The sequence below is a fragment of the Penaeus monodon genome, chromosome 26 (assembly GCF_015228065.2).
Source record: "Penaeus monodon isolate SGIC_2016 chromosome 26, NSTDA_Pmon_1, whole genome shotgun sequence".
Classification (NCBI taxonomy): Eukaryota; Metazoa; Arthropoda; class Malacostraca; order Decapoda; family Penaeidae; genus Penaeus; species Penaeus monodon.
In genome coordinates this window covers 4,129,926-4,144,925 of record NC_051411.1, presented here as the reverse complement: position 1 = coordinate 4,144,925, position 15,000 = coordinate 4,129,926, and the positions used below count along the sequence as shown (strand labels likewise).

Below are 15,000 nucleotides of genomic sequence, written 5' to 3'. Positions count from 1 at the left end.
AGGATGATAGTATGTATTGTTATGGGGATGAGTTGAAATGATGGTGGTGGTGTGATGATGATGATGGTGGTGGTGGTGGTGTGGTGATGATGATGATGATGATGATGATGATGATGATGATGGTGGTGGTGGTGGTGGTGTGGTGGTGGTGGTGGGGTGATGGTGGTTGATGGTGATGATGATGATGATGATGATGGTGATGGCGGTGATGGTGGTGGTGGTGTGGTGGTGATGATGATGATGATGATGATGATGATGATGATGATGGTGGTGGTGGTGGTGGTGATGATGATGATGATGATGATGATGGTGGTGGTGATAATGATGATGATGATGATGGTGGTGGTGGTGGTGGTGGTGATGATGATGATGATGATGATGATGGTGGCGGTGATGGTGATGGTGATGGTGATGATGATGATGATGATGATGATGATGATGGTGGTGGTGGTGGTAGTGTTGGTGGTGGTGGTAATGATGATGATGGTGGTAGTGATGATGATGGTGGTGGTGGTGGTGGTAATGAGGATGATGATGATGGTGGTGGTGGTGGTAATGTTAATGATAATGGTGATGATATGATGATGATGATCTCTCCCTTCCTCCCTCCCTCCCTCCCCTCTCTCTCTATTTCGCTCCCTCAAACAGACAAACAAACAAACACTCACATCACAACTGTCTGCTTCTTTTATACAGTATTTATTTATGTATTTGATTTGCGTTAAAATCGTGTTTTCTAGTGTGGTTTTCTTTTCTCTGATAATTATATTAATGATGGTGATAGCAATTATAAATGTAATGATGAAGATAATGATCATGCTGATACTGATGGTGAAGTTGATAATGATGATAATATTATAAATAATAATGATACTGATGATGACGTTGATAAAGATAATAATAATCTGAATGATGATGATATTGATGATGATGATGATGATGATGATGATTAGGAATAGCAGCAGTGATGATGATAAGGAATATTTGCAGTGATGATGGTGTAATAACGATAATGATAATAGTAATTATAATGATAATAGAAACAGTAATAGTAATAGTAGTGATAAAAATAATGGTAATAAAAAATGATAATGATGATAGAAACAGTAATAATGATAACGATGATAATAAGTATAATGTTAATAATAAAAGCAATATTAGGGAGGTTAATAATATTGACAATGATAATATTTATAGTAATATTCATAATAACTATAATAGTAATAATAATGATAATGATAGTACTGATGATGATAATTATAATGACAATAACTGTTGATGATGATAGTTATACTGATAGTATTAATAATAATAATAATGATAATGGTAATGACAATGAAAAAATATCAGTTATAATTATGATGATGATAATAATAATAATGATAATAATAATAATAATGATAATAATAATAATAATAATAATAATAATAATAATAATAATAATAATAATAATTGCTTGTGTGGTTCATAATTTTCACAAAAAAAATGTAATAATGATGTTGAGGCTGACGATTGAACACAGTGAGGAGAGTGATGGCCGTGAATTGTTGTTTATTAGTTTTGTTTACCTTCCCAAGCGCTCTCTGCCGAATAATCACTTCTCCATAACCCAGCACTCTCTGCCGGATTATCTCATAACCCAGCGCTCCCTGCCGCAACCGCATCGCCATAAGCCATCGTTCGCTTACTCTCCTCCATAACCCACTTTTCTCTGCCTCCGACGCTTCGCCATAACCCAGGGCTCCCCGATTCTACTCCATAATCCTGCGCTCTCTGCCTCCTACGCCTCGCCCTAACCCATCTACTCCATCTACACCATAACCCAGCGCTCTCTGCCGCCGACGCCTCGCCCGATCGTCATCATTTCGCGACGATGCCTATCTCTCACTTGAGCGCCACTCTCGAGGGAGCATCTTCGCGACGGCCGGATTTTCGCCCGAGTCAGACGAGTTATCTGCATGACCTTTGTCCGCCTCCCTTGACACCCCCCCCCCCGGCACCCACGTAGCCCCAATCCCCTTGTCCCCTTCTGTCTCCATTGCCGCTCCCCTTATCCCTTCACTCCCCTCCCCCTACTCCCCCCCCTCTTTCCCCGTCCCGTGATGGCGACGCAACGGCGGATTCCGTGACCTCGCCTTCGCCCTCGCTCTCGGGTCAGCTGGGTGGTGAGGCGGGGTCAGACGGCGGGACCTGACCTTCGGATTTGTCACTCCCCTCCTCCCCTCCCCTCCCCCGGGCTCCCTCCCTTGTCTCGTCGCCTCCCTCCTTTTCCCTCCCCTCGTTTCCCCCCTCTCTCCCTCCTCCTCCTCTCCTCCCACTTACCTCCCCTACCCCCTCCTCAGCTATCCTCAGACAGACAGACATACACCAACACACACACACACACACACACACACACACACACACACACACACACACACACACACACACACACACACACACACACATACATACATACATACATATACACACATACATACATACATACATACATACATATATATACACACACACACATACATACTTACATACATACATACATATATACATAAATACACACACATACACTCACTCACTCACTCACTCACTCACTTACTTACTCTCAAACAAACAAACAGACGTCATTTAAGATCCACATCGTATCAACGAAGACCCTAGCGAATTGACGAAAGTGAACCAAAACAAAACAAAACAAAAACCAACCCAAACAAAACAAAACAAAACAAAACAAAAACCAACCCAAACAAAACAAAACAAAACAAATAAGATAAAATTGCAAGTGTCAAATGAGCGAGAATGAAAGTGAAGGTGGCCGGGCATGGCCCCTTCCGCCGGCGACCAGACACGCCCCTGCAGTGTTTATCCGGCGGGCATCGGGAGACTCATTTCCCGTAGGGGGGGAGGAAGGAGGAGGAGGGGGAGGGGGAGGGGGAGGGGGAGGGGGAGGAGGAGGAGGAGGAGGAGGAAGGGGAGGAGGAGGAGGGGGAGGGGGAAGGGGAGGAGGAGGAGGGGAGGAGGAGGAGGAGTAGAGAGGAAATAGAAGAAGAAGGAGAAGTAAGGAAAAATATAGAAGAAAAGAAAGAAAAGGGAGGGGGGAAGGGAGAAAGAAGAAGAAGGAGGAGAATAAGAAGAAGAGGAAGGACTAGTAGGGGAAAATATAGAAGAAGAGAGGGGAGGGAAGAGGAGAGGGGAAAATAGAGGAAGAAGGAAAGAAGGAGAAAGGGGGAGAAGGAAAGAAGGAGGAGGAGGAGATGGAAAAAAGAAGCAGAAGGAGGAAAGGAGAAAAAGAGGAGAAAGAAGCAGAAGAGGAGAGGGAAAGATAGACGAAGAAGAAAAGGAGAAAAAAAAGAAAAGGAGGAAGGAAAGGGAAGAGGAGGATAGGAGGAAAAATATAAGAAGAAGAAGAAATAGAAAAAAATAGGAAGATGAAGGAGAGGAAAAAATATAAGAAGAAACTGAAAGAAATAAGAAGAAAGGGAAGAAGAGAATGAGAGAGAAAATATAGGAAGATGAAACAGAAAGAAAAAAAAAAATGAGAAGGGGGTGAGAGGGAAAAATATAGATAAAAGAGGATGAGAGGGAAAATAGAAGAAAAAAAAGGAATAGAAGAAATAGGAGATGATGAAGGAGAAGAGGAGTGTGAGAGGAAAAACAGAAGAAGAAGAGGATAAAGAAATTGATAAAAAGGGGAAGGAGGAAGATGAGAGGGAAAATAAAAAAGAAGAAATAGAAATTGAGAAATAGAAGAGGAAGAAGGAAAGAGAAAATATAAGAGAAAAAAAGAAATAGAAGAAATAAGCGAAAGAAGGAGAAAGGGGTAAATATAAAAAGAAACAGAAATAGATAATAAAGAAGAGGAAAAAAAAAGAAAAATGGAAGAGGAAGAAACAGAAAGAGAAGAAAAAACGAAGAAAAAGAGAGAACGAGAAAAGGAAAGAAAAAGAGAGAACGAGAAAAGGAAAAATATAAGTCGAATAAAAAAAAAAAAAAAGAAGAAAGACAAACGGACAATGAGAGGTGGATGAAACAAGGAGAAAAAAGAAACAGAAATAGAGAGCGAGAAAGAGAAAGAGAGAGAGAGAAAGAGAGAGAGAGAGAGAGAGAGAGAGAGAAGAGAGAGAGAGAGAGAGAGAGAGAGAGAAACAGATAGAGAGAGAAACAGAGAGAGAGAGAGAGAGAAAACGAAGATGGAGAAATCGTAGGAACCCCCCCCCCCCCGGCGACGAGGGCAAGAAGGGCACTCGGGAAAGGCTTTTCCCTTTTTATTCTTTTTATTGTTGTTTTTTTTCTGTTCTAGTTTAGTATAGATTCAATTATATACGTATATTCTTGTATGCATACATACGTACGTACGTATATATATGCATACATGCATACGTATATATATATATATATATATATATATATATATATATATATATATAATATATTATATATTATATATATATTATATGTTATATATATGTTATATATTAAACACACACACACACACACACACACACACACACACACACACACACACACACACACACACACACACACACACACACACACACACACACACACACACATATATACACATGCATACATACATACATACATGCAGACATACATACATATATACATATATACATATACATATATACATACAGACATGGCTTTATAAACGGGCTATTTTCTTCACATGACTTGATATTTTTAATATTTATATTTTCTTCACACTTTAATGGCGTACTGCAGAAAATACACAAAATATATTTTTTCTTCATAACTGCCCCCCCCCCAAAAAAAAAAAAATAATAATAATAATAATAAAATAAATTAATAAATAAAAATTGTAACAAAACAACGAAATCTTGACGTTTTCCCCGATATATGTGTATATAAATGATATATCTATTTGTATGTTATATTACATATGTGTTGATGTTGCGCAAATGGAGATGCATTTTGTGACCTTGTGTTATTTACAGAACATAAATACAAAAAAAAAACGAAAACAGTTCTATTGGCTAATCGTCTTTATTCTTACGAAAATTGCGCATTCGGAACGTCCTTTGTTCGAAGCTAGAGATAACGAGATTAATGTAATTAATTATTAAAATGATAATAGTAACGATAATGATAATGATAACAGTGTTGATATAATGTTCGCAAGGTTACTGATAATATTGATTATGGTAATGAGGGTTTAATAACGGTGATAAAGATAGTGATAATGAAAGTAATGATGATAATGATAATAGTAAAGATAATAATGATAATGGTAAAGATAATAGTGATTGTAGTAACAATAATAATATTGATAATAATGATAACGATAACAGCAATAATGATAATGATAATAATAGTGATATAATGTTTATGATAGTAATGCTACCAATAAGAGTAATTAGAGTGACAATAATAATAGTTAGAAAAAAACACGATAAAAAAGAGATGAAAGACGGTAATTATAATGATAATGAAAACAGAACGGAGCTAGAATGCGCCAACAGGTGTCTCGCCTCATTACGAACATAAACATTTTCAAACACCCTCCTTTTTTTTAAATCTTATTATCCTTTTTGTCTCCTGAGTCGTATTTGCTTAGTTTAGAGTGATACACGTCGCGGCAGAACAGTTAGGGTGATTTATATTTGAAGAGAGGCATTAATTCGGGGTTGGTCGTTTCAAATTTGGCGGGAGTTGTGGGTCTTCGGGATTTTTCTCTCCTTTTCTCTTTGTTTCTCTTCAGTCTTTCTCTTTTCTCTTTGTTTCTCTTCAGTCTTTCTCTTGTTCTCTGTTTGTTTTCTTTCTGGTTCTCTTTGCTCTTTCTCTCGTGCTCTTTCTCGTTCTGTTTCGCTTTTCTCTCTCTCTCTCTCCCTATCTCTCTATCTCCCGCATTCTATTTTCTCTCTCTCGTTCTCTTTTCTCTCTCATTTCTTTTTTTCATATTTTTCTCATTCTCTTTTCTTTCTCTCTCTCTCTCTCTCTCTCTCTCTCTCTCTCTCTCTCTCTCTCTCTCTCTCTCTCTCTCCTCTCTCTCTCTCTCTCTCTCTCTCTCTCTCTCTCTCTCTCTCTCTCTATTTCTTTCTCTCTCCCCCTCCCTCTCTCTCCCTCTCTTCCTCTCCCTTCCTTCCCTCCCTCCCTTCCCTCCCTCCCTCCCTCCCTCTCTCTGTCTCTGTCTCCGTCCCTTCCTCCTTCCTTCCCTCTTTCCGCCCCTCCCTCTCTCTCCACAACCCCCCCCCCTCCCTCTCTCCACACCCCCTCTCCCCCAACATACGGGCGTGGTCGGATGGGCGTGTTATTTTTTTCAAGTACAAGCTGCCCTTACGACTCTCCCCCCCCCCCAAAAAAAAAAAAAAAAAAAAAAACTGGTTTTGTTTCTCTTTTTAGATTGCAAAGTCATGTTCCTAGATTTTCCTGAGGGGTTCCTGGATTGCATAAAGTGCATATGCGGTGGTGTGCAACTGAGAGGAGAGTGATTCTTTAAGACAATTTTATTTATTATTTTTTTAGTTGTTTGGTTATTTCTGTTTGATTTGCTGTGTGTGTGTGTGTGTGTGTGTGTGTGTGTGTGTGTGTGTGTGTGTGTGTGTGTGTGTGTGTGTGTGTGTGTGTATGTGTGTTGTGTGTGTGTGTGTGTGTGTGCGCGTGCGCGTGTGTGTGATTGTTTAAAAGTTCAAATTTCGTCGAAAATGCGTTGAATTATATTACGTTTGCTTATTGATTTACTTATTTACAGTTATTTTTGTTTATCGATTATCTGTAGTGTCTGATCGATTTGTATTATATCTATTTATTATTATTGTTCGTTTCTTAATTATCTTTATCCATATATATTATATTTTTTTATTATCCATATTAATATTTTAACATTTTATCCATTTATTTTCGTTTGGATTCCGATATTCTGTTCGTTTTTATTGTATATATATATTTTTTTTATATATATATAATTAATTGATTGATTATTTTATTTATTGTTTAGGAGGGGAGGCGTCAAATTTTGTTGCATTTTTTTTTTGCCGTTTTATTGATTTTTTTTTTTTGTGATGCTCTTCGTTTGATTCTGTGAAGCTGGACAACGAGGGAAAATATCAAAGCCTTTGTTTTTTCGAGTGGATGTAATAATTTTTTTAATGTATGCTTATATATGTGTGTGTGTGTGTGTTATGGAATGTATTTATTTCGTTTTATGTTTTTTTTTATTATTATTTGTTTTAATCTCTTTGCACAGACAGTATAGACTCGTGGATGGGTGGAGGAGGGGGAGGGGGGGGAGAGGCCACAGCGATATCCTCCCCCTTCGGTTGGGGGAGGGTATGGGGGAGGAGGAGAGTAGCCGGGGGGAGGGGGAGGGAGGATCGTCGCCATTTGTAACTGGTTATCAGGCGTTCCTAATCGGGCCAATTAGCGTCTCTTGTTTGTTTTCTTAGCCAGGGGTCATTAGGAGTCATTAGGCCCTGGCGAGTTGTCCATCGCCGTGGTAATGAGGGCGAAGCGCCTGCGGCAGACGGCGTTTCGCTGCGACGGCGGCCGACGGAACGCGATTAGAACGCGCGTCGACGGCGTCCGAGGGTGGCACTGCGTCGCCACTTAGACCACTCCGCCCCTTCCTCTGTGGCCCCAGTGTCACTTTGTCCCTCTCGCCGCGCGCGCACATCCTGAAGTCTATCCGTCGCCGCCGCACGCGCCCACGTCTCTGCGACTTCGCGATACGCTTTCGGACTTTGTGACTACCGCGGCGGGTGTGCGAAGGGCATCCCGTGTCGGCGAGACGTTGGCAGCTGCTGGCCCCGAAGGCCGAGCGGGAGGCACGCCTGTGCCATGTCTGGCGAGACCGCGAGGAAGGAGGACGCGGCCGGGACGCCACCAGCACAAGAGGCCTCGACGGCCGACGGCGTCTGCCCGTCGGTTATCTTGAAGACACCGTCGCTCGCGCGGGAGGCTCCCTTCGAGGACCCGCTGGCGCCCCGGGCCCCACTACTGGATCCCACCGCCCACCGCCCAGGCCTGCACGCCCACCCCGGGCTGCCCCTGACGCTCTCCCCCGCCCACATCCCGTCCACGGTGTCCTTGACGCCCCCGGAGCACGAGGGCGAGGGCTGCGCGCGCCCGCGAGGACCGGTTCGCGCTGCGGGACGCGACGGGCGGCGCCGAGTGGGGCGAGTGCGAGCAGCCATGGTACTCGTACCTGTACTCGCCGCCCTCGCTTGACAACTCCCCCCCGCAGCAGCTGATGGACGGAGCGGACGCGGGCATGGGCGAGCCCGGCCCGCCCGCGCTCTACCACGACGTGCAGTACACGGCGCTGGAGGGCGGCGTGGAGGCCGGCCAGCCGGGCCCCTTCGCCGTCAAGATGGAAGAGGCACGGCAGGGCGACCTCGTGGCGGGCATGGACATGGCCGTCCACGACAGCGAGTGCCTGGGCATGCGGCCTGAGGGCGGGGCGTGGATGGTGAACGGCGGCCCCGGCCCGGGCATGTGGCCCGTCAAGGTGGAGCCCTGGATCGGCCCGCACCACTCCAGGTAAGCGAAGGGGGGGGATGGGCCAGGGGAAGGGGCGTCTTCGGGAAAGTCGGAAGGGGCGATGCAAGAAGCGAGGCAATGCGGAGAAGGAGCTGGGAGCGAAGCCGTCGGGAGGAGGATTATGCGGAGTGCGAGACAGTCGAAAGGGGATGATACAAGACGCGAAAAAAGAGAGAGAGAGAGAGAGAGAGAGAGAGAGAGAGAGAGAGAGAGAGAGAGAGAGAGAGAGAGAGAGAGAGAGAGAGAGAGAGAGAGAGAGAGACAGAGAAAGAGAGAGAGAAGGGAATGCAAACAGAGTCCATGAAAGGGACCTCTCTCAACACCACATCCAGACCTTACCCAGAACGACGCATGTATATTTGGTCCCCGAGCGCGCATCTGCCCGGCGAGGAACGAGCGTGCATGTACATAGAATGCAGGATTAGCGAAGATGCAGATAATGATGACTGGCGATGGTGAAGCCTGAATATCCCCAAGTCATGGGTGGTTCTCGAGAACACGATCAAATTGGTATTGAAAAAGGGCGTTAAAGGTTGACTGTTGATTGGCGAATCATCGGCCATAGTTGCATGAGAACTTTTCTCTCTCTCCTTCTCCCTCTTCTCTTTCCCTTTCTCTATTTTTTTTATTTCTCTCTCTTCTCTACTCTCCTCTCATCTCTTTTCTCTTCTCTTTTCTCTTCTCTTCTCTTCTCTTCTCTTCTCTTCCTTCTCTTCTCTTCTCTTCTCTTCTCTTCTCTTCTCTTCTCTTCTTCTATTCTTCTCTATACTATTCTGCTGTGTCTACCTCGATTCCTTCCTCATCTCCTTATTCTACTTCCACTATTTATTTTCCTTTACTTTTCATGCTAAATAACGGTTGATATATACGTGCTTTTATATCAAAGAAGTTTTTCTGTTACCTGCATCCACATTATACTCAGATTTTCCGTTCTCCTCGTGGTTACTTCAAACACTTTTCTTTTAGCTGTAATTATAAAAAAAAGTAATGATAAATGCATGAGCGTCATTCAGGCTTTATTTATTTGTTTATTTATTTATTTTATTATTATTATTATTATTTTTTTATTTTTTATTCTTTTTTTAAATCTTACTCTTGGTCGACGATATGCGTATAATTAGACCAGGTGCAAAGTGTAATCATTATTATTATGATTATTATGATTATTAGTTTTTTTCGGGTTTGTGAGAAAGGAACTGTGGACCCTACCACGTACTCACTCCAAGAGCATCACAACATGAAAACTACAATGAAGTATCATGCTGTGACCACGGCGGCTCAGACATGAACCTACCGTTAAAAGAAGAAGAATATGAATTGTCAGATGCTGATATACTTCTGAGTAGAGAACTAGAGGGAGAGGAGAGAGACATGGAGAGGGAGATATAAGGGGAGGGAGAGGGATAGAAAAATGTGTATATATATATATATATATATATATATATATATATATATATATATATATAGAGAGAGAGAGAGAGAGAGAGAGAGAGAGAGAGAGAGTGAGTGAGTGAGTGAGTGAGTGAGAGAGAGAAAGAGAGACAGTGAGAGAGAGTGAGAGTGAGAGCGAGAGACAGACAGACAGACAGGCAGACAGGCAGACAGACAGGCAGACAGACAGGCAGAGAAAGAGAAAGAGAGGGAGATAGAAAGAGGGAGAGACATAGATGGACAGATGAATAAACATACATACATGTATCCGAATATCTCATTCCACGCACACACCCATCAACATCAATCAAGGAATTAACTAACATATTAATTAATTCTAAACATTCGAGATAGGCGATAGTGTTTCCTCATTTATAATGATAATGATAATGATAATAGTAATGATAATAATAGTAGTAATAGTAATTATAATGATAATAATAATAATAATAATGATAATGATAATGATAATAATAATGGTAATAATAATAATAATAATAATAATAATAATGATAATGATAATGATAATGATAATAATAGCGAATCCTCATATATGATCATGACAGACAATTAGTAATCATGAAAATGGGCAAGAGTGATAATGATGATAATTGCAAGAGATAATGATGATAATTGCAATAGATAATGACTTGCAAGACACCAGGCCGGGTGCGGGACGAATCGCCTTGCTCCATCTCTGGCCAAGGATGACTTCCGGTGACGCCTGCGAACATCATCCGCTGCGGATGTCTCTGACTTTGGATATTCTGTGTTTTTTTTTTTTTTTTTAGTTTGTTTATATATTTGTTTTATTTATATATTGTGTACATTTTGTTTATTTATTTATTTGTTTATTATTATTGTTTATTTTGTTGTTTACATTTTATTTATTTATGTATTTTTTTTTTTCTCAGGGGGAGGGGGACGGAGGGTAAAGGAGATAGATAGATAGATAGATAGATAGATAGATAGATAGAAAAGGGAAAGAGAAGGAGAAGGAGAAAGTGAAAGAGGAATAGAGGGGGGGAGGCAAGGACAGAGGGAGAGCGCGAGAGAGAGAGAGAGAGAGAGAGAGAGAGAGAGAGAGAGAGAGAGGAGAGAAGAGAGAGAGGAGAGAGAGAGAGAGAGAATGGCTAAAGACGAGAGAAAGAGAGAGAGAGAGAGAGAGAGAGAGAGAGAGAGAGAGAATGGAAAACGCGGGTAAGGGGCGGAAGGGAGATAGCGTAGAGTATAGAGAGGGGAAGGGACAAGAGAGATAAGGAGATTGAGAACTCACAGACAGACAGACATATAGAGAGATGAAAGAGGATATATAGAAAACGAAGAAACGAAGGAAGAATAGGGTAGTAATAAAGAACGAGATTACATAACGAAACTCAGAAAAATTAAAACAATCTCCGAGAAAAAAGAATACAGAAAAAAAAAAAAAAAAAAAATATAATATATATATAAATAAATATATATATATATATATATATATATATATATATATATATATATATATATATATATATATAATTATATAAAAGAGAAAGAGAAATTGGCCAACAAAACTGATGAAAGCTTTTAATTAGCTAATCGACCTCTTGAAATTATGACTTTTAATTAATCCCCGTTAATGAAAGCAGCGAAATGAAAACGGTGATTAACAGACAAAAGGAATGTGATCAGATGAAAAGCGTTCTGGGTTTCGTTGAAATATTCATTCATTCTCTGGTGTTATATCTTTATCTCAGTCGGCGGAAATAGATCGGTTTCCAGTATGTTTATTAAAGAAAAAAAAGTCCGTTGTTTCCTATCTGTGTTTCTAATGTTTTAAAAAAGATCGTTATTTTTTTTATTATTGTTGTTGTTGTTTCTTATTTTTTTCTATTGGTTAAAGAAGTCCGTTTTTTTTATTGTTTTTTTAATCTTTGTTTCTAATGTTTTCAAGAAAAAAGTCTGTTATTTTTATTATTACTATTATTTCTAATGTTTTAAAAAAGTCCGTTTTTTAAATTATTGTTGTTTCTTTTTTTTTCCATTTAGTTTCTTTTTTGTCATTTTGTTTTCAGTAAGTCAGTCAGCTTCACTTGGGATACAAAATAAAAATGAACAATATTCAAATAAGATGATCTATGCATGCGTCGAAAGGTTGATTAATGAAAGCGAGCAATGGCGTCTGGCTAAAGGATTTTCAACGAAGAATAAACTTCCATAAAGAGACAACTGCTATACTTTTCTAAAATTAAGATTAACCTTTCGTTAGGCGAGAAAATATATATATATATTTTTTTTATATATAAAGTCCACCAATACCGCCAAAAAGGGAACTTTTGTGGTGTTGGTGGATTTTTTTTTCTTGCCTAACGAAAGGTTAATCTTAATTTTAGAAAATTATAACATTTGTCTCTAGTACAGTGGTAACGTGTCGGCCTCTCATCCGAGGGGTCGGCGGTTCGCGCCCCGCCCAGGCGCGAGAAGTTGCAACTGTCGCCTGGAGGTTACTGCTGTGGCTGGGCACCACGGCGGGCAAGGACTCGGTTCAGCCATGAGTCAGACAGCTAACCTCGTGAGCAAAATAGCAGACAGTATGTCACACCAAGAATATCCATTGAATCAAATGGAATCCAAACCAAACTTTAAACTTTAAACTTTAAACTTTGACCGTGATTCCACAATTTCCCCTTACGATTATTAGGAATTGTTGTTGTTCAGGGAGGAGCGTATGTAAGTATCCTGTTTTGGAAATGAAGTTGTTGAGAGGTTTGTTGTTACATCAGTTGCATTTTCTTTATCAGAAATTACGGGATATGTATGTGTGTATATATATATATATATATATATATATATATATATATATATTTATTTATTTATATATATATATATATTATATATTATTTTTTTTTTTTTGTTTTTTTTTTTTTTATTGATACATATACATGTATTTTTTATTTTTTTAAAAGTCCGTTTTTTTTTTTTCCTTTTTTTCTTTTTATCCATTTCTTTCTTTCTTTCTTTCTTTTTCTTTTCTCTTTTTTGTTGTTTCCCTTCTCGGGTTTCGTGTGCCACATTGGGGGTGACCGTAGCGTCGGAACTGGCACTGCGGGCTGCTACTAGTGCCACGTCGGGAGCTGAAGGAACAAAATGGCGTACTTTTTGCGGGGCCACATTTGGCTTCTGGAAGTCGCGGAAGATCAAAGTCATTTTTGCCGAAGGCGGGAAAGTCATTGTTAGTGAAGATTTGCATTTCTTCTGTTTTTTTACCGTTCTTTTTTATGTATTGTATATATAGTTTAGCCAGTTTTGAGGAAAATTTGGGTATGTGATAAGCAGGGTTGTGGAGTCGGAACTCAAAACTCCCGACTTTGGCTTCGACTTCGACTCCGACTCCGAAACCGTATCTGACGCCGACTTCGACTCCGATTCCGTGGTATATTAATAAAAAAAAATTCACAGGCTAGCTTTTACTCCTTAAAGGTTTGAGTCATTAAAAAAAATAGGTATGATGTTATGGCCTTTTTATTGTTTATTATTGAAAAAAGAAATATTCTTCATGTTGAAAAAATTATATATAGGACTATGACAGAATGAAAAAGATATGATTTCTCCTTCTCTCGAGCGGAAATAAAGTCGGCGATGTTTGAAATGTGGGATTTTTGCGATTTTAAAATTAGTCTCTGGAATATATGTCGAGAAGTCGGAATCGTGACGTTTTTACCGACTCTGCCTCCGACTCCCTCAGTCCTGGTGCTCAGTTACGTGCAGCAAATTATGCAAACAACAGACTGGGAAGTGACGCCTCCCCCCCCTACAGACCACCGCCTACATAATAATCATCCCACACTCGGGATTGATAGATCGAGATGGCAACCGCTTTAGGCCACAGCAGATCTCTTAGCTAAAAGGCCACAGCAGATCTCTCAGCTAAAAGGCCACAGCAGATCTCTTAGCTAAAAGGCCACAGCAGATCTCTTAGCTAAAAGGCCACAGCAGATCTCTTAGCTAAAAGGCCACAGCAGATCTCTTAGCTAAAAGGCCACAGCAGATCTCTTAGCTAAAAGGCCACAGCAGATCTCTCAGCTAAAAGGCCACAGCAGATCTCTCAGCTAAAAGGCCACAGCTTATCTCTTAGCTAAAAGGCCACAGCTTATCTCTTAGCTAACGGCCACCTCCCCGAGTGGCCTCCGCCATGAGAGCGCGAGGATCCACGGCAGAGGAAGATGGTAGAAGCGGCGTAAAGACAGTCAACGAATAATTTTAAAAACCGGGACGGAGAGCCATTAACTAGGGAAGGCCGTCGCTCGTCTAGTCACCGACATGACCTGGCATCTCAAAACATACATGAATCCTCTATGTATCTCTTGTTCTTTAAGCCATTAAAAAGTAGCAGAAAGGGCACAATCGCGTGTTTCCTTGTTCTCCAGAAAGGGCATATTGGCGTGTTTTCTTGTTCTTCAGAAAGGACATATTCGCATTTTTTCTTGTTCTTCAAAAAAGGGCATATTCGCGTGTTTTCTTGTTCTCCGGAAAGGGCATATTCGCATTTTTTCTTGTTCTCCAGAAAGGACATATTCGCGTGTTTTCTTGTTCTCCAGAAAGGACATATTGGCGTGTTTTCTTGTTCTCCAGAAAGGACATATTCGCGTGTTTTCTTGTTCTCAGAAAGGCATATTCGCATTTTTTCTTGTTCTTCAAAAAAACGGGCATATTCGCGTGTTTTCTTGTTCTCGTCTTCGTTGATCTATTAATTAAAACAATGTTTAGCATGAATCCTGCGCATATGCAGTGGTAATCCTGATAACTGCATCTCGTACCTTTCGATAAATTCCGAGATAGGATATTCGCGGTGTATCTTGTTCCCAGAAAACAATCGGTCTTCCTTCTTTAAAGACCCCCTCCCATTTCTCTGTTTTACAGCTATCCGTTCCGTTCATTATTATAAAAAGTCTGTATATGTGTTCTATAACTGATTTATTAGAATTAATATATTCGGGCGAGTTGAAAAACCTTTTACCTCAGGGCTTGCCCCCGGTCATGAGGTTTTTTTTTTCCCTTTTTTTCCCCCCTTTTTTC

General features: G+C 40.6%; 1 protein-coding gene across 3 annotated transcripts in view; it reads left to right on the top strand.

Moving 5' to 3' along the window:
- Positions 1-15,000, top strand: part of LOC119589858 — a 61,954-nt gene that overhangs the window by 24,225 nt on the left and 22,729 nt on the right. Inside the window, exon 1 of one of the 3 annotated variants that reach the window (XM_037938458.1) lies at positions 7,543-8,514. The exons of the other annotated variants lie outside the window; for them this stretch is intronic. Within the exon in view, the coding sequence (XP_037794386.1) occupies positions 8,225-8,514 (290 nt within the window). The 5' untranslated portion in view covers positions 7,543-8,224. Of the gene's footprint in view, positions 1-7,542; positions 8,515-15,000 lie in introns of those variants that run through there. 3 annotated transcript variants of the gene reach the window in all.